The 19,863-nt window shown below is 42.4% G+C and overlaps 1 protein-coding gene across 3 annotated transcripts in view; it reads left to right on the forward strand.

Annotated features, from left to right (window-relative positions):
• The first annotated feature begins 237 nt into the window (after positions 1-237).
• The window catches only part of TMEM117 (transmembrane protein 117), a 627,686-nt gene continuing 608,060 nt past the window's right edge, over positions 238-19,863 (forward strand). For 2 of the 3 annotated variants that reach the window (XM_060689057.2, XM_060693247.2), the window contains exon 1: positions 238-579. Coding sequence is in view for 1 of the 3 variants with exons in the window: in XM_060689060.2 (XP_060545043.1) it covers positions 474-579 (106 nt within the window). In the remaining 2 variants the exon portion in view is untranslated. The remainder of the gene's footprint in view (positions 580-19,863) is intronic. The other variant, XM_060689060.2, reaches the window with a different exon arrangement.

Here is a 19,863-nt window from a genome sequence, read left to right on the forward strand (position 1 = left end):
TTCCTTGCCTGAAAATTCAATGTGGGAATGATGCGTGGATTTTCCGAGATTGGTAGGTGCAAAAGATCAAAATAAACAATTCGGCTTGCAGGAGGAGAAAAGCGAACTTGGAAAATCTGTACCTGTGTTTGCACGCTTAGATCAGTTCTTTGACTATGGCCCCTTCCCCAGATCAGTTACTATATTTCTCTCCTCCCTTGGACATCAACATAGTAGCTCCTTCCTCCTCCCCACAATTAGTTACTTGCATTGAGGCCCGGAAGGGAGAAAGGAACAGCATTTGCCTTTGGGAGCTATTGACGACAGCCGTAAATCGGCCTTGGCGCAGCTCCTACTCGTCCTTCCCCTTGTCGAGAAAAAAGCGCGGCCGGACCCGGGAGATGCAAGCAGGGGACACCCGCTAAGGTCACTCACGCCACTCTGGGGCTGAGAAGAGAGCGTAGGCTACTTAGGGGTTAGTGTTACATTCAGAAATGATGAGAACAGCTTTCTGCATCGCGGTAAAATCTTGCCGGGAACAAACGGCAAGGAGGATCCGTTTCAGTCCAAAAATAAAACGCGTTTGGCGGCTCGGGAGGGGTGAGTAAAAAACGCCTCCTCCTTCTTTTCCTCTGCCTCCAGTAACAGCCCCAGCCAGGCGTTTTGGCCTGTTTGGCCTTGATCGATTTCCCGCCGTGACTTAGCTTTTCTTTAATTAGCATTTAAAAGGCAGCGCTAATATCAGTTCAGAGTGCCGGGGAGTTGCATCCTCTAAGCCGGGTAAGAGGTTTGGGGGACCAGCGTGACTAGCCGGTGCTGAGAGGAAAGCGCTCTGCACATGCTGGCGCCTGAATTGTAGGGCTGAAAAGCTGCTGCCTAGTGGAATTAATTCCGGGAATTTTTAAGTAGGGAGGTAGTTGACGACGCTTTATTTTCGAAGAAATGGTCCCTGACTTTGACTAGCCAGTGTGTGCCAGTGTGTGCCCTGGACAAAGGAAAAATGCGGGGGTATGACACGTGTTTTAGCGAGGATAGTTCCTCGCTAGATAGACAGAGTGGGTCTTATTCCTCCTTGCATCGTTTTCGAAGACCCATTGTTTTGGCCTTGTAGGAGAGCAGTTATGCCTTTTAACATTACTTTGTTATATAAGGAAATTCCTCGAGATTGGAGTTAGAAATAAATGCGTGGGAAAATATTTAATCCTTTCCGCGTTTCTTTGGTTCCTGTTCTTTTTAAAAGCCATTCAAATTAAGAAGAGCCTCAGACAGAAAACTTACAGCGTATCTTCGCCTTCCAATCCATTATCATCTCAGCTATTTATGTACTCCCTGCGAAGGAATGGCACTTGTCATTTTGTTTTTGGTGGCACCTTATTCTTAACTCTACATTACCCAGAATTAACACTAGGCCACCAGACGAAGATGTGGTAAATTCTTTTTACCTTATCTTTCACTTTTAACCCCCTCTTTCTTTTCTTTTCTTTTCTTTTGTGGGCAATAGAAGGTTTGGATTTTTAATGAATTTTTCAATTTCATTTGAAAATGCTTTTGTAGGAATGTTTGCATATGTATAATAAGTTCCAACAGTTTTGTGTGGGGGTTCTGTATAGGAGTAGAATTTCAATATGAAGTGAAGTTATATTTATAAAGTTTAAGAAGCTGCCTTGGATTTCTCTGTTTAAATTTGATATTAGAAGTTATGTTAGTTACTCATCTGCAAAGGTATAATATTCTACTTTACACTTTTTAAAGTTCTACCCAGTAAAGGGCATAAAGTACATTATTTAAAAGTCATATATCGTTCATATTCTGCCTCATTATAATGGGGCTTATCATTTTGAGGAATTACAGTACTTAATTGAATTTAGAAGAATAACAGAGTTGGAAGGGACCTTGGAGGTCTTCTAATCCAACCCCCTGCCAAGGCAGGAAACCATACAGCACTTCAGACAAATGGTTATCCAACATCTTCTTAAAAATTAACAGTGTTGGAGCATTCACAACTTCTGCTGGCAAGTTGTTCCACTCTAACTGTCAGGAAATTTCTTCTTAGTTCTAAGTTGCTTCTCTCCTTGATTAGTTTCCACCCATTGCTTCTTATGCTACCCTCAGGTGCTTTGGAGAATAGTTTGACTCCCTCTTCTTTGTGCTAACCCCTGAGATATTGGAACACTGCTATCATGTCTCCCCTAGTCCTTCTTTTCATTAAACTAGACATACCCAGTTCCTGCAACCATTCTTAATATGTTTTAGCCTCCAGTCCCTAATCTTTGTTGCTCTTCTCTGCATTCTTTCTAGAGTCTCAACATCTTTTTACATCGTGGCGACCAAAACTGAATGCAATATTCCAAGTGTGGCCTTACCAAGGCATTATAAACTGTGTTGGCTTTTTTGGCAGCTGCTGCACACTGCTGACTCATATTTAAATGGTTGTCCACTAGGACTCCAAGATCCCTCTCACAGTTATTACTATTGAGCAAGGTACCACATATACGGTACCTGTACATTTTGTTTTTCTTGCCTAAATATAGAACCTTACTTTTTTCACTGTTGAATTTCATTTTGTTAGATAGCGCCAGGGGTGAAATGCTCCCGGTTCGGACCGGCTCAGGCGAGTAGGTAGCAATGGCGGTGGGCAGTTCGGAGAGCCGGTAGCAAAAATCCCTGCCCCCACCCCACATGCCCAGCTGAGCCCCGCGATCATCAGAGCCTTTTTTTCCTTTTAAATGGCTCTGACCAGCCAAGCTCTGACATCCCAGCTGAGTTGCCTGCTAATCAGGCAACTCAGCTTGGCTTGCCAGAGCCATGTAAAAGAAAAAAAGTTTCTTTTTTTCTCCCCCCCCCAGCCTCCAGCTTGCTTACCTTAGCTGCTGATCGCATGACGATCGCAATCCATGCATCAGCAAGCAACTGAATCTCCCTGCCTGCAATCAAGCTCATCGGTGAGCAGCTCTTTCTGCCTGCCTGCCTTCCTGCCTAGACTTGTGGACTTCTCCCAGCAAAGCTGGCTGAAGAATTCTGGGAGTTGAAGTCCACAAGTCTTAAAGTTGCCAAGGTTGGAGATCCCTGTTCTATTGGGTAAGTTTTTTCCCCCTTTGGGAGCTTTAAAAAAAAAGTTAATTGGGTTTTTTTTAGTTCTTTTTTTAGACCTAGCCATTTAAAGTTTAGGAAGTTTTAAATTTAGCTGCTTTTATATAAAAATAAAAATAAAATAAAATAAAATAATATTTGGGCAGCTTTCTGGGATTTAGTGTGTTTCTGTAATGTTTCACTCTAGCTATACAAACACACAAAATCTCACAAAGCTGTATGGAATTTTGTGTGTGTAAAGTGTGAAAGTTGTTTTTTTGGGCTTTTTGTGGCTGTGTGAGGTTCCTGCTTGTTGCGGGGCCATTTTGAGTCTAGCACAGCTGCTTTTACATTGTGGGTGAGCCAGTTGTGTTGTGTTGTGTTTTATAGGTTAAAAAAGGGCAAAGAAGTGACATTGACTTGGCCACGCCTACCCAGTCACCTTACCACCAAGCCCCGCCCACTAATTAAGCCCCGCCCACAGAACCGGTAGCAAAAAATTTTAGATTTCACACCTGGATAGCGCCCAATGTTCAAGTCTGTCAAAATCCTTCTGTATCTTGAGCCTATCTTCTGGAGTGTTGGCTATTCCTGCCAGCTTGGTGTCATCTGCAAATTTGATGAGTTTCCTATCTATCCCCTCGTCCAAGTCATTGATGAAGATGTTGAAGATTACTGGGCCTAAAAAAGAGCCTTGGAGTATTCCACTGCATCCCTCCATGTAGATGCAGTTCCATTGAGGACTACACGTTGAGTGCGGTTGGTCAGCCAGTTACGAATCCATCTGGTGGTGATGCTGTCTAACCCACATTTTCATATTTTACCCATTTTAATTGAAATGGGTGAAAAGATTCATGTTAGTAACATGAGTAAAAGTGTCAAGTAGGGTTTTCCTGCCATTTAGTATTGATATTTGAAAACTTTTCCTATTAATAATTTAGCTCTTTCTGGCATTAATAGAAACACTGTGTGAAATAATTCTGCTGCACTAAGTTATCCATAATAATGGTAAAACTTCTTTAACACAAGCCTTCAGATGAGTTGTGGTGCTCAAACCAGGCATACAAATTGATCTTGTGAAAATTCCACTTACTAATACCTAAAACACTTTTTTAATGTTCAAAACATAGTATCACTTTCTTTGGCAATCTTTTTTTGCATATGAAAGTGCTGTGTGGCTTTTGAATTAAAAAAAAATGCTCAATGTGCTCCACTTCTTGTGCAGTGTGTTATTTACACTAGGTTGTGTGTATGGCTACAGTTCCCAGAATACCTGTTCAGCATAGGTTTTATTTTTAAATCAAGTTTTATTGGTTCCCCCCACATTCACCCACATCTTTTTTGAACAGAGTATTGGCCATATCTTATCTTATACAATTTATCAAATTCAAATACATTTTATTCAATTACAATTTTTGCCACAATTTTCTTTTTTCCCTTTTTTTAATCATATCTCGATATTTCTTTGCTTACTTATATAAACAACATCTTCATTCGCCCTCAAATTCTAATTTTCCTGCTTATTCATATGTATTCTCTTTTATTTTTTAACCATTCATTCTTTATCTTAGTATATTTATATATGTTCGGGGTTGCCTTTCTTCCATTTCATCTTTTTTGTTGTACAGCAATCTTTCTTCTCAATTCTGCCATTTCCCTCTCTTCTTTCCTTCTTACTTTCTTTTTCCCTCCTCTCCTGCTCCTCTCTACTTCCTCTTCCTTTCTCCTTCTCCTTTCTTTCTCCCTGTCTAGCCCTCTCTCCTACTCTGATTTCCCCTCTCTTCCTTCCTCCCCTCTCTTCCATCCCTCTCTCTTCTCCCCTTCTCTTCCATCTCTCTACTCCTCTTCCATCTCTCTCTATTGCTGTATTCATTTTCAATTTAATATTTTCCACTATGGTGTCCAGGCAACCCCGATCTTTCTCATTTATTAACTCGAAATTCCCCTCCTCTTTTTAATTATTAACAAATATTTCAATTTACTGCATTTTTTTCCTTGAAACCTTTGTTAAAATAATCTTCCAACCCTTGCTTTTTTCCCTTTAACAATGTATTTCTTCCGTTTTACTTCTTACAAGTCTGTCATTTTCATCATTTACTAACATTTCATTTTCATTCAATTTTACATTTCAATTTCAATTTTCATCTTAATTTCAATTAATTCTTTTGTTGCTTTTATTTCTCTCCACTTAGTGCTTCGTCCAACATCAAAAACAGTTCATTTTTTTTCACATTTCATCTACTGATCTATTTTACATTAAACAGTATTTTCACATATAATTTCTACAGCTAACATCCTTCTCTTTGTTAACATATTAATATTTTCACTGACTCTTAACCATTTTCTTTTAAACTCTCCACAATCCCATTTCTTGATGCTTTCGTCCCTTTCTCCCATTCCCTTACCTTCTTCCTCTTCCTTTTCTTATATCTCCCTTTCTGCCTCTTTTCTTTAATTTTCACTCTGTTAATTTTCCCTCTCAATATTTCCCTATTTTTTTTCTTCTTTTCAGTTTTGAGATGTATTCTCTCTTATCCATTTTTATTCTATCGCTGTTAATCCCAGTGTAATCATCTTTATCTTTATTTTCATTTATTTCCTTTTCAATATTTTCTCCTTGTTTCTCTTGCTTTTCATTCATCTTTTCTCTTTTTCTCTTGCATTCTAACCAATCCTCTGCTTCCTTATTTCCCTTAAATGCTTCTCTTATTTTTTCAAACATCTCCCTTAATATCTCACATTCATCCTCCCAATTCTCCATATTGTCACATTAGAAGGCTAAAATTTTCCAATTTATTATTTTCATTTACTTATACTTCTAGTTTCAAAGTCCATGCGATATGTCCTTTTTCTTTCCAGATAGTGTCCAGTTCAAATGCTCACTTGAGCCATCACAATCTCAGTCCTCGTCCTCTTTGCTTCTCTTAATCTTTTCAGCTGTATACTCCTATGGCTCTTTCCCACAATCTCTCCTCCAGCAGATGTCTCTCTTCAATTCACAACTCTTTTGGCAACAAAGCCATTTTATAACTCCACGGGAACACCTGTTTCCTCTCTTCCGAGTTAAATCTTTTTATTGTTTAAAAAATGTTCCTCTGTCTCCTTTTCCCTTGTCTTGTTTTTATTTCTTTCAAAATCCAATTTTAAATCCAGGTGGAAGATTCCTTTTAGGGCTTTCATTTTAACTTTAAAGTTCCTCTTTTTTTTCCCCCTCTGCTTAAATTCCCAAGTGCAAATTAGCCGCTAATTGCTCATTGGGACTTCTTTCAAGCTTTTAAAAGTTTTTTCTTCTTACCTGTGAGTTGGCCAATCACTCATCCAGTAACAATACTCTGTTCAGTCACCACTCCTGCACTTCCTCTTTCTGATCATGGCCGCTCCGGCTTTTGACAGCTCCATGGCTGCCTTCCTTCGCTGATGTGTCGAATACTAATGCTGGCACTTCAGGGAACTTGCTCTTTCCCTATCCATGCCAGCCTGCATCTTCTTTCTTCACTGTCCCTACAAGAAACCTATGATCCCTATGAAATCAGCTGGGATATTGGTGCTCTTCTGGAGCTCCAGAATCCACACCGAGATATATATATATGTTTTCTCAGGTTTTCGCGGGTCTTCTCCCACGTAAAATTGGAAGTGTCTTGGCGACGTTTCGACGAAGTCTCATTCGTCATCTTCAGGCTGGTGTTCTCGGCTTCGTGCTTCCAGGAGCAATGTGAGATCGTAGCTGTCTCTTCCTTTTAACTGCTAGTGGGGGTGTGAGCTGATTGGGTGGGGACTTGGCTGTGTTCTGATTGGGTGGAGGTGTGTTCTGATTGGTTAGGGGCTTGGCTGTGCTCTGATTGGATGGGGGGTTGGTTGTGCTCTGGCTGGGGGTGTGTTCTGTTTGGGTGGGGGCTTGGTTGTGCTCAGCTTAGTCTGAGTTGCAGGGGGATTTGAGCTGGTGAGCTGCGTTGTTGTTGTTTGGCTTCGTGTTTGTGGCCGTGCGAGCTCTTCATGGTGGGTGTCAGTCTGCTTCATGTATAGATTGGAGGGGTTTAAAGTGGCTAATGATGCGGCTGCGGTCTGGCTTCTGGTCCTTGGTCGTGGCTCATTATCAGTGTGGGTTTGAGTCTGCTTTCTGCGTGGATGTATGGTGGTGACATCCTGTGTGGCTCTCGTGAGTGTGGGTCTGGTGTCATTCGTCGTGTTAGGGACTCGTTTGTCAATAAGGGCGGGTTTCCAAATGGCTGGTAGGCGGGAGGTATCGTCTCGTTTGTTCATGCTGTGTGGGCGTTTTTCTATCTCAATGGCTTCTCTGATTATTCTGTTGTTAAAGTGTTCAGTTTTGGCGATAGTTCTGGTCTTTTTAAAGTCAATATCGTGTCCTGTGGCTTTAAGGTGTTGGACCAGGGAAGAAGTTGGTTCCTCTTTTCTGACTGAGTTCTTATGTTCTTCTATGCGTGCACTTATTCGTCTGTTGGTTTGTCCGATGTATGTGGTGGGGCAGGCGGTGCATGGGATTTCATATACTCCTTGATTTTCTAATTCAATTTTGTCTTTGGGGTTCCTTAGGATGGTGGATATTTTTCGGTTTGTGCAGAATGCTGTCTTGATGTTATGTTTGTGGAGGATTTTGCTTATTCTGTCTGTGGTGCCTTTTATGTATGGGAGGAGGGCTTTGCCGTTTTCTTGTTCTCTGTCTTGGATTTTAGTGGGGGTTTCTTTTTGGATTAGGTTGGTGATCTTATTTCTTTGGAATCCAATCACTAACGTACTAACATCCAATGGATTCCAAAGAAATAAGATCACCAACCTAATCCAAAAAGAAAGACATTGTTAGTTTATAGTTTCTCTCCCATAATTTATCCCATTGATCCAAATGAATGTTGTATCCAAAATTTCTTGCCCAGCTAATCATTGTTTCCTTCACGCTTTCTTCTTCCATTTTAAATTTTAACAGGAAATGATACATTTTTGTGATCATTTTTTGCCCTGGTCCTAATAATATCTTATCCAATTCCAATTGTTCTCTGTGTATACCATATTGTTCCCTGTCTTTTTTAATATTTTATCCTAATTTGCAAATATGGCCACCAGTCAATTTTTATTCCTTGTTTTTTAAAATCCTGTTCTGTTTTTAAATTTCCAAGTTCATCTAATAATTCTGAATATCTTACAGTTTTATTTAGGTCCAGCACGTTGGGATAAATTATGGCCTCCTCCATCGATATCCAAACTGGAGCTTTCATATAATGACTTTTTCTTATAGTATCCCAAATATTTATCAGAGCATTTTGCACCAGATTTCTCTGGAAATATGTATGCATCTTATTTTTTCCTTCCCAAAGAAATGCATGCCATCCCAATTGAAGGTCATGGCCTTCCAATGTTAATATTCTTTTGTTTCTTAATTGTACCCAATCTTTTAACCAAGTTATTGCTGCCGCCTGATAATATAATTCCCAATCGTGTAGGACAAAGCCTCCTTTGGTTCTGGAGTCTTGCAGAAGTTTACATTTTATCCGGGCTTTTTTCAGCCAAATGAATTTACCTATCATTCTATTTAAATGTTCAAAAAATGGTTTCCCCAATCTAATTGGTATCAATTGAAACAAATATAACAATTTGGGTAATACATTCATCTTTATTACAGCTATTCTCCCTACTAAAGAAAGCTGTAATTTGGCCCATATAATAATAACTTTTATTTGCGGTCACAGACCAAAATACAAATATAATTGTAAAAGAACATGGGGAAAGTTAACATCATAAACAGTTGGCTACCAGAAGCTTTGGCTAAGAGGAATTACAGTTTTCTCCTCTAATAGTTACAGCTCTTAAAAAAAATTTAGAAACTTGAAAAGTAATGTGTGAGGAGCCATCCCCTAAACCATGGGTCCTCAAACTTTTTAAACGGGGCCAATTCACAGTCCCTCAGATTGTTGGGGGGGCCGGACCTGTTGGGTGGGCATGGCTAGGTGGCCATGTGATTGGGTGGGCGTGGCTAGGTGGCCATATGGGTGTGGCTAGGTGGCCATGTGACTGGGTGGGTGCTGCCAATTTAGCAGGATCAAGGGGGGAATCTGCTTGCTCGGAAGGTCAATTTTCTCTGGCAACGGTAAGGCAATTTGAGTTTGGGAGAGATTTCGGGCTTGGATGAGAATCAATCAGGAATCAGGCGAATTTCCCTCCTTTCTGTGGATCTGCGCAACGTGGGATTCTTTGAACACCCCCCATCCCGCCCCCATTTAACTAACTCCACATCTCCGATCTGGATAACTCTGGAATGAAGGATGAGTGAAAGTACATTTTATCTAATGGAGGGGAGGGGGATGTGCATGTCCCAACTTCTTCCATCCTCCTTGAAATCCGCCCTCCAGGACCTCCTGAAGCCTCAGCCTAGCATCCTCCCCCAATCATTAGAACAAAGGCCAGCAAGCTCCACTCTTTATCAGGGTGGGGGTGGGGGACTATGCAAAAGAATGTTTGCTTTAATAGGGGGGGGGATAGTTGAATTTGCATCCACTGGTAGTGCTACCCCGATGGCTCCTATAGTCATAATGAGAGATTTGAGGGGGCAGAAGGGCGGAACAGCCAAAAAACAGAAAGAGTGAAGAAATTCAGCTGTTACAAGTAGATTATTGTGCATTTGAACATTCTGATGGAATGTTTCTTGTTATATTCCCCCCCCCCCACAGTTTGGCTTCAGCCCTAGTTTTTTCATAGCCCTGAGAATTCTGAGAGTTGGAGTCCATCGGTCGTAAAGGTGCAGGGAACCCCTGTTTCTACCTGTCCCACGTGGGAGATCAGGAAGCGCAAAAATCCTGGAAACCCCAGAAGATAATGGCGTCTGCGTGCTGACATTTTCTCTGTGCGGCATAGCCTTTTTTCTTCTACTTTTGCTCCAGGTTCGTCACCCTCTGGGCAGCCATATCTGGGGAACTGCCAGCCATCCACCAGAGCTGTGAAGCAGTGCGAGGAGAGAAACTGAAATGGGGGTCGGGGGCGTTCAAAGAATCCTACGTTGCACAGTTCCACAGAAAGGAGGGAGGTTCACCTGATTCCTGACTGATTCTCATTCCAAGCCTGAAATCTCTCCCAAACGCAAATTGCCTTACCAACTGCCAGAGAAAATTGACTTTCCGAGCAAATAAAGATTTCCCCCCTTGATCCGTGAAGAAACAGTCAGGAGACAGTTGTGACAGCTGAAACCCAGTCCTCCCCACTCCTGTTTGAGCAAAGCTGTCTCCACAAAGCATCACGCGGTGTAATTACGCAGCAGACGCAGGCTCTCCTGTTGGGACTCTTTGGTCCCCCCCATCTCTGTGGAGCGACAGTGGATCTGGCAAATCTTTCTGGCTGCCGAGAGATGCCGCGGCTGGGCAGGATGGGTTTCTCGGGGGCTTTTCCGGAGTAGGAGGGTGGTGCGGGATTACAATTCCCATCCCCAGGCTCGCTGGAGAGATGGGTTTTATGGCAGCCAGGGACTCTGTGGCTGGGCGTGATGGGTCACGGTGTCTTTTCTGGACTGGAGGGGGGAGGCAGCACGGGAGACCTTCACGTACGCTGCCGTAGCGCACCACTACAGGTCCCATCATCCAGAGTCGCGGGAGGTGACCTTTCTGGCAGCTGGGCAAGATGGGTTTCTCCGGGGTTTTCCCGACTGGAGAGTGGGGCAGGGGGGCAATGCGGGACTACAGTTCCCATCCCAAGGCTCGCTGGAGAGGTGGGTTTTATGGCAGCTGGGGAACGCCGCTGTCTTCGGGACTCCGTGGCTGGGCATGGTGGGTTTCTCTTGGGCTTTTCCTGACTGAAGGGGGGTGGTCGGCGGGACTACAATTCCCATTCCCAAACTTGTGGGAGAGGTGGGCTTTCTCAAGGCCAGAGGGAGAACTCTGCTGACTTTGGAACTGCGCGGCTGGGCATGATGGGTCCCTGGAGCAAGCTTTCACCGACTTGGGGAGGGGGCGTCCTTTCTGCCTATCACGGTCCCACTTTGCTAGCGGAGAGGAAGACTCGGGGGGTTCTGCTTGTGGGGGGTGGGGGAAGGAGGAACTGCGGGGGTCCCGCTTGTGCCAGCAGTCCCCGCCAGCCGGACCCCAGTCCCGCTGGAAACTGAAGCTCCGCGGAAAGAGTTCTTTCCTCCACTGTCAAAAGGCGCGGTCCATTTTTGGCTTCCCCCACGTCCCCCAGAAGCACTCTTGACAGCCAAGAACAGGACATGTGGACACTTTCTGGGGCCTCCGCCCTCCCCTTTTATTGCCTCCCCCACCCCTCAGAAGCACTCTGCCGGCCCTCGCAAACCTAAGCCCTTCCCATGGCCAAAGGGTGGGGGATGGCAGGTGGGTGTGGCAATGTGGGCAGGGCAGCCTTGTGGTCCTGCACAGGCCAGATTAATGGCTTTGGTGGGCCGGATCTGTTCCGCGGGCCGTAGTTTGAGGATGCCTGCCCTAAACGATATAATGTCAAATTACTAGCATTGGATCCAGAGAGATCTGTTTCTAGGAGAGACAATAATTTAGTCCTGCCTGCGTTATACATAGGGCAGTATAAAAGAACATGCTCCACAGTTTCAACCTCAGCTCTATCCCGGGGCATAACCGCTCACTTATCGGGAGCCTCTTAAATCGTCCATCCAGCAATGCTGAGGGCAAGACGTTGAAAGAAGACTCTTCTATACTTAGGGATGGTTAAAGTGTAATATGAGGCCATCCTCAGTCCATAATTGTTAAATTGGCTGAAGATCAGAGGGGAGCAGGTTTTATTAGCTTTAGCTCTTAGATATTGCAAGTCTATATCCACAAGCCATTGGACTACCCTAGATTGGGCGTCCTTAAGGCCATAGTCTCCCAAGGCATCCCCCGAAAAACCTAGCAGGTGGAGTTTCTTCGTCAGCTCCCTCTCCCATCGAGAAGTATAGGAGTCAGCTAACACCAGGGAGAGGTAGCTATCAGGGACTGCCAAAAAGAGCTCCCAAAACCACCATTTAAAGTGTTAATCTACGCCATGCATTCGACTGATCAAACGCCCAATTCCAGGTACCTTAGAGCAAAGCCAACACAGGGAGGGAGACCCAAAAGTTTCCTTAAAAAAACAGCCTGAGTTCTTTCAATATACTCCTTGAAGTCCCATATCCATATAGGAATTCCGTAAAGAGTTTGGGCCAAGGTTTTGGCTTTGTAAATATGCAGAGCAGAAGGAATAAACTGGCTTTCTTGGGTATAGAAAAATCTTAGAATCTGCTGATGGTTACAGGAGGCCGAATTCAGCACCTGAGTTCGATGTGTAGTCCAAGCACCGGTGTTCTGAAAATGGATACCTAAATACTTAAAATGGAAAACCTCCTTAACAGCATTACCCTTAATAGCCCAGTTGTATAGCTTCCGGGCTCTAGAGAACACCAATACTTTTGATTTGTCATAATTAATGGACAAGTGGTTCTCAGTGCAGTAGGACCCAAATGCAGAAAGTAGCCTTTTCAGACCAAGCCTTGACAGTGATAGGAGGACCGCATCGTCAGCATAAAGGAGAAGCGGGATCTTTGTAGTTGACAACTTTGGGGCATGGGACTCAGTACAACTTTGGGGCGTGGGACTCCAATGTAAGAGGCCAAGTCAGATAAGTTAAACAGAAGAGGAGCCAGGACACAGCCCTGCCTTACTCCGCTCTTTATTGGGATAGGATTTGAGAGTTCGCCCTGCAAACCGCACCTGACCTGACTAAAAGTCTGATTATGTAGGGATCTAATTAAGAACAGAAGACGTCTTATCAGTGGAACTTTTGAGCAATTTTGACCACAACAATTCCCTTGGGATTGAATCAAATGCTGCCTTTAGATCAATAAAAGTTTACTATCTGGTATGGTGGCATATTTATCAACCAGGTACACTAGGACAAAGCAGTGGTCCAATGTGGCACAGCCCGCTTTAAACCCAATCTGTTCAGCACCAATGATGTTGGATTCCTCGACCCAGGTGAGGAGTCTGCGTTGGAGATATTTAGCATACAATTTTCCAATGGTGGAGAACAGACTTATAGGACGATAATTGGCTGAGTTGTTCCTATTTCCTTGTTTAAAAACAGGAACAATGATTGCTAGACTCCAGGAGGTAGGAATCCTGCCAGAGGTATTAATATGGGCGAAGAGTTGCTAAAAGAGGAATCCACCACTCGGGATTAGATTTTAGCAAATCGGGATATAGCATCAGGGCCAGGGGCTTTGCCTGACTTGAGTTCAGAGATAAACTCATTAATCTCAGCGTGAGTCATGGGATGCCAGTCCGGAATTTCAGGGGGCAGTTGTGGTCCAAGTCCGGTCGTGACTATTGAAGCCTGGAAGATTGACCCAAAATGGTTTTCCAAATCTCTGTTGGAGATACAACAGAGAGGGAGTTCTTGGTGACCAGGCAATGAGCTGGCAACAATTTGCCAAAATAGTCGAGTGTTCTTCTGCTGGATGGAGATGAGAAGTAGATCCCACGTCTCATTTTCTTTAGCCCTCTTTTTCTTAACAATTAATCCTTTATACTCCCTCTTCAGGCGATAATAGTCCTCAGGTGGGCGTTTATCCCCTCGATTATGATAAAGCAGGTAAACCTGACTAATCTTGTTCCTAAACAGCAGACATTCTTCATCAAACCAGGGATTGCTTCTTGGATGATATGGGCCACTTGGCCTACGGTCAGCTCCTAGCTCCCTTTGGACACTATTAATTAGTGATTCGAAGGATGAGATTGCCTCTGAGTCACTGCATGTTAGGGCCTGATTGTATAGGCTAAGACACTCCGGAGATGATAAAAGAGAGTGGAACTTTCTTTCAGTCTTGGAAGACCATTTGATCCTCCTTGCCTACGAGGCCACATAGGGATCCAGTATTTGGGGGCCACTAGGCAGATGTATATTTGAAAAGAGCCCAATGATTGTAACCAGGGGGTAGTGGTCGCTCTCCATGGGGCAGTCCACAAAAAAAAACATGGACTGCCTGTCTTAGTAGCTGGGAAATCTGCACAAAATCGATAACACTACTTCCCCGTGAGGAACTGAAAGTAAATTCAACCGCTAGATCGCCTGGGGTACTCCCATTAAGGATTATCTTATTATGTTGGGATGCTAAAAGGGCTAGCTGAATGCCGGCAAAATTTGTTAATTCATCCTTAGAATGTCTGGCTGAAATCTGGTGTCCTATGGCCTGGCAGATTTCTTGGGAGTAGAGTGCCTCAATCGATGGGGGAACTTGGCCTCCCAATCGGGCATTAAAGTCACATTCATGAGGCTGTAGGGCTCTGAACACAGTCCAGTTTGTGCTTGTAACATTAGTTGGTTGCTTACCTGGCAGGTATTCAGTGACATCAGCAGACGGGGTTTGAAGTAACTCTGGATCTTCAAATTTACGAATTGGACATTCTGGAGAAAGGGCCGAGGAAACTGCCTCTGGTAAATCGGTGTGGACTCCCTGAAGTCCAAGGGGATCCTTATCAGGTAGTAAAAGACTCCAAAGCTTGGATTTAACTGCAGTCAGACACTTTATAATTTGGGCCCTTTCTGATTGTGGGAGCGCATGGAAAGAGTCAAAAAGCTGTATCTCCTCCAGATTCCAGAAATTGTCTAAAGATGAATCTATTTCATGGATGGATGGAATCCCAGAGGCACTGGCCTGAAGCTTTTTCACTAAGGAGCTTGGAAGCCCTGGGCTGGTGTCGCTTCCTTTGGAGCTATTTCTTCCCAGCTGATCAAATCATGGGAAATTTCCTGATGAGATGTGCCTCGCTGAGGGGGGTTGGTTTGACCGGCTGTAGGAAGAACAGCCAAGGTACCATCTGAGAGGACGCCATCAGGAGGTCTTACAGGAATGGATGAGTATTTAGTAGATGGACTAGTATCGGGGATGGCATTCAAAGTTGGCCCATTAATATGTGTTGCTGAGGATCTTTTGGGGCTATAAAACTCCTGATGCTCACAGGTTGTCGATTTCTTAAAAGTGGCTTAATCGACATAGCTTTGAAGACTCTATTTGGCAAGATGTTGAAAACTCTTAGCAGAGATCTTCTCCTGAAGAATAATTTAGGGGTGTTGGGGTTGTCAAAATTGAGTAACACTCTGGTACAATATACAGGGGAGGGTAAAAGTTCAACCTCCTTCAAATCATCCAGCAGTCAACCCCAGTAACTGTAGTATATGGCCCCTTGCCAGCTGTATTGAACCCCATTGAGGCAAATTGCCATTAATGGGATTAATATTAAGGGTCGTCTGTTTTGGCTGTAAAACCAAGTGGCTGCCCACGTCCAGAGGTATGGAGTTCGACCGATTGGCAGGGCCACACCGACCAGTACTTTCGCTGGGGCCCAACAGGGAGGGCCCTATCACTGCATCAGGCTGCCGAGCAGTCAATCCAGGGCAACCACCAGTAACCCAGGAAACTAGGCAGTTTAAGTACTTATTATTTATCAAGCTGTGACTATGCTCGCTATTGTTTCTGCAACCAAGAAACATTGCTGGGCCAAAAGTTCAATAAGGGTAGGCTCATTTAAAGGTTGAGTGGAGACTGTAGTTTTTGGAGAGCCTTTGTTCTTAACTCGGGGGACAACACCCTCAGCCAACGGAGGATCACGACGACCAGCAGCAGTCAGACAAAAGGGAGCTAGAGTTTCCAAACAGGGAGGTCGAGTTAAAGCAAAGTCCTCAATCTTGGATTGTTTCAAAGAAGGTTGGGGAGCCAGGTCAGTAAAGGATCTGGTCCTTTTCCTTGACTTCATTATGTTAAATAACACAACAGAGGGGGAGCTGTATAAAATAGCAAAAAGTCTAGTTTCTGAGGCCAGTCCAGAATCCAGAGGGAGAGGAGTCGAGAGGAAACAAACCCTGATTCAAATAATAACAGAACTCCTCACAAGTAAGGCAAAGATCCTACCCTCCCGGCAGAGCAGGGAGCAGGGAGTAAGTAAGTAAAAATGATAAAATAAATAGAGTAATAAAAATGGTAGATAAAAATAAAGTAAATCAAGTTAAAAAAAATCACATCAAAGCTAGGCAATACTACTACTACCTCCAGGTTAAAGCAGTAAAGCCTACATAATAGCAACAAAGAAGCAGCAGCAAAACACTCCCAAAGCTGAGGCCCCATCGGAGGCTCCTTATTTTTAATTAGTCTGTGAGAGCAACAAGCAATATATCTTCTTCTTTGACGGTCTTTTGTTGAGAGAAACAACACAGGGCCATTCCAAGAATTTCCAGGCAGATGGGTGGCTTGCCTCCCATTTACCGGTATACAGGACCGCAAAGAGCAATCTTTCAAGCAAGGCCAATTTGGCCCATATATCCAGGTCTTTTTGTAATTGTTGAATCAGTTTATCATAATTCAGGGGTGAAATGTAAAATTTGTTACTACCGGTTCTGTGGGCGTAGCTTGGTGGGCGGGGGGTAATGTGACTGGATGGGTGTGGCCAACTTTTAAAAAAAAAAACTTTTCAAAGCATTTTTTTCTGCAAATGCAAAAAAATGCTTTGAAAAGGCTCTGCCGATCAGGCAATTCAGCTGGGATCATCAGAGAGACTTTTAAAGCATTTTTTTCTGCAACCTCTTCCGGGGAAGAGGTGATTAAAAAATGCTTTGAAAAGCCTCTGACGATCCCAGCTGAGCCACGCGATCATCAGAGGCTTTTTTTTTACTTTTAAAAGCATTTTTTTGGCAGAAGAAGTTGTAGAAAAAATGCTTTTAAAAGTGTAAAAAAAAAAGCCTCTGATGATTGTGCGGCTCAGCTGGGCATGGTGGGGAGGGGGCAGGAATTTTTGCTATCGGTTCTCCGAACCACCCGCCGCCATTGCTACCGGATCGGGTGATCCAGTCCGAACCAGGAGCATTTCACCCCTGTCATAATTATCCTCTTTTACGGTAGGGCATTTTGCCGTAAGCCAAATTCCTAAGTATTTTACCTTTTTAGCAATTTGAATCCCCAATTTCCTTTCCAATTCTTCCCCCTGCCTTTTAGTACAATTCTTCATTAACAATTTAGTTTTTTCCTTGTTTATTTTAAGCCCTGATACCTTACCAAATTCTTCAGCTTCGTGCATCAAGATGGTTCCCATCTCCAAAGGGTCTTCCAAAATAAATACCAGATCATCTGCAAATGCTTGAACTTATATTCTTCCTGTTCGATTTTCAATCCTTTAATTGTTTGATTTTTCCTAATTTGCATTAATAGTATCTCCAAGGATAATAAAAATAAGAGGGGTGACAGGGGACATCCCTGTCTTACCCCCTTAGTTATATCAATCCTCTCTGTCGTTTCCCCATTCATTATTATTCTGGCCGATTGTTTCGAATAGATTGCTCTAATTAACTCCGTAAATTTCTCCCCAAATTTCATAATTTCCAATTGTTTAATCAGAAAGTTCCAGTTTAAATTATCAAATGCTTTCTGGGCGTCTACAAACATCAATGCCAGCTGCTTATCCGGATGGGCCTCATAATATTCTAATGTATCCAGAATTGTCCATGTATGATTCCTTATATATCTGTTTGGAAGAAATCCATTTTGGTCTGAATCAATAATTTAACTTAAAAATTTTTTGGCTCTTTCAGCTATTATTGTTACAAAAATTTTATAGTCCACATTAAGCAGTGAGATTGGCTGGTAGTTCTTGATCTGCTGCATATTTGTAGAATCCTTTGGGATGAGTGATATTAATGCTTCTCTCCATGTCTCTGGTAATTTCGATTGCCCTAAGGCTTCATTATATAGATTCAGCAATAACACTTCCAGAGGTCCCTGTATCTTTTTATAAAACTCAGAGGGGATGCCATCAGGTCCTGGTGTATTTTTTTGTTTTTGAATAGCCACCTTCATTTCCATCATAGTAATCCTGCTGTTTAACATTTCTTTCATTTTCTCTGGTATTATCTGGAGATTCCTATCTTTTAAATATTTCTTTATATCTTTCTCCTCTACCTTCTCTTGGCTATAGAGTGTTTCAAAATAATTTTGGGCTATTCTCTTTTTTTCTTCTAATTGATGGTGAATATTCCCCTCTTCGTCTTGTAGTTGTGTTATTAGCCTTTTCTCCTTATCCTTTTTTAATTCCCATCCACCTGGCTTGTTGGCATGTTCAAAATATATCTGCTTTGTTGCTCTGAGTTTTTGTGCCATTTCCTCCTGGGAAAGCAGATTTATTTTATGCTTAATGAGATCCCTTTCCTCTCTAATTTTTTTAACCAGGGATTCCTGCACCTTATATTCTAATTCCTCCAATTTCTCTTGTAATTCCAATTGCTGTTTCCTTTTTTCTCTATTTCTCCTTACCCAGTAAGCTATTGTTAGGTCTCTGATATAAGCCTTGATTGTATCCCAAAAGTTCTGAAGGGTCGTCTCTTCATTTGTATTTTCCTTCAAGAAGAAATCCAACTCTTTCCATCCATTCTATATACTTTTTTTCTTTTATGACTCCTTGATTCATGGTCCATCTCCTTCTCGATTTAGGTCTTCCTTTCCATTTTAGTATCAATGGGCTATGATCCACCCATATTAGTTGCTATTTCTATTTCATCTATATTTTTACTTGATTCCAAATCTGTCCAAATCATATCTATTCTGGACCATGAATCATGTGGGCTAAAATAAAAAGTATATATATATTTTGTGGATTCCGTTCTCTCCAGATGTATTCAGCTTTTTAAAATTCAGCTTTTGCACCATGTCAAAAAAAGTGGTCAGCAGTATCCTCCTCTGTTTTTTATATTTCTTTCCCAATCTGTAATCTTGTTTTGTATCTACGACCGCATTAAAGTCCCCCAATAAACTAATATTTTCAATTTCCAATTCCACTATTCTTTTATGTAATTTATAATAGAATTCCCCCTGTCTAATGTTTGGTGCGTAGATAGCCGCCAATAACATTTTTTTTGTTTTATATCTCAATTAGTAAAATTCTATCTTCCTCATCTGCATAAACTTGTTTCGGTTGTAACCAATCTTTAATGTATAAAACTATTCCTCTCTTTTTTTGTGATGCAAGAGCTGAATATAATTTTCCTAATTTAGGGGCTTCTAATGTCCTTGTTGCTTTTTAATATCGGTTTCTTGTAAACACGATGTCTGAATTGTGTTTTTGTATTTTGGATAAAATTTGTCTCCTTTTGGCTGGGGAGTTTAAATCATTTATATTAATTGAAATTAAATTACTTTCTCCTTCCATTTTACCTTCGACTAATGGCCCTGGTTCCTTTCCTTAATCTTGTTTCTATTTGTGTCCTCGACCTTGTCCCTGTTCTTTCCCGCTGTTCTCTTTCAATCCTCTTCTGTGATTCCAATTCTGACTTCTTCCTTTCTTCCTGACTCTTATCTTCCGTCTCCTCTCCACTCTCCCTCTCTTCATCTATTGCTATATACCAATCATAAAATTCCTGAGCCTTCTCTGGTGTATCCAATCTAATTTTTTTTTGTCTTGCCAGGTCACTAATAAGCCTTCTGGGTTAAGCCACTGGAACATTATTTTATATTTGATAAGTTGGGAGGAGAGGAAGTGGTAACTCCGCCTTTGCTCCCTTATCCTCCTTGGTATTTGTTTGAGAGTCGGAATCTCTTTCCCTTTTATGTCATCATTGTATCTCATGTTCTGCTGTAAATTTCATCTTTAATTGTTTTTTTTAGTATATCATATGTATACCTCACGTGGCAATTTATTTCGCCGTGCATAGTTAATATGCACCCTATACAATTCGCCAATACCATTTTGCAGCTCACTCTTACTCATCTTCAAATTGTCCCCCAACAACTCTATCATAAGTTTCAGGAGGTCTTCTTCCTTATTTTCTGGTATATTTTGGAACATTAAGTAAAATGCG

Source organism: Pantherophis guttatus, chromosome 7, assembly GCF_059756535.1.
Source record: "Pantherophis guttatus breed Tessera chromosome 7, ASM5975653v1, whole genome shotgun sequence".
Classification (NCBI taxonomy): domain Eukaryota; kingdom Metazoa; phylum Chordata; class Lepidosauria; order Squamata; family Colubridae; genus Pantherophis; species Pantherophis guttatus.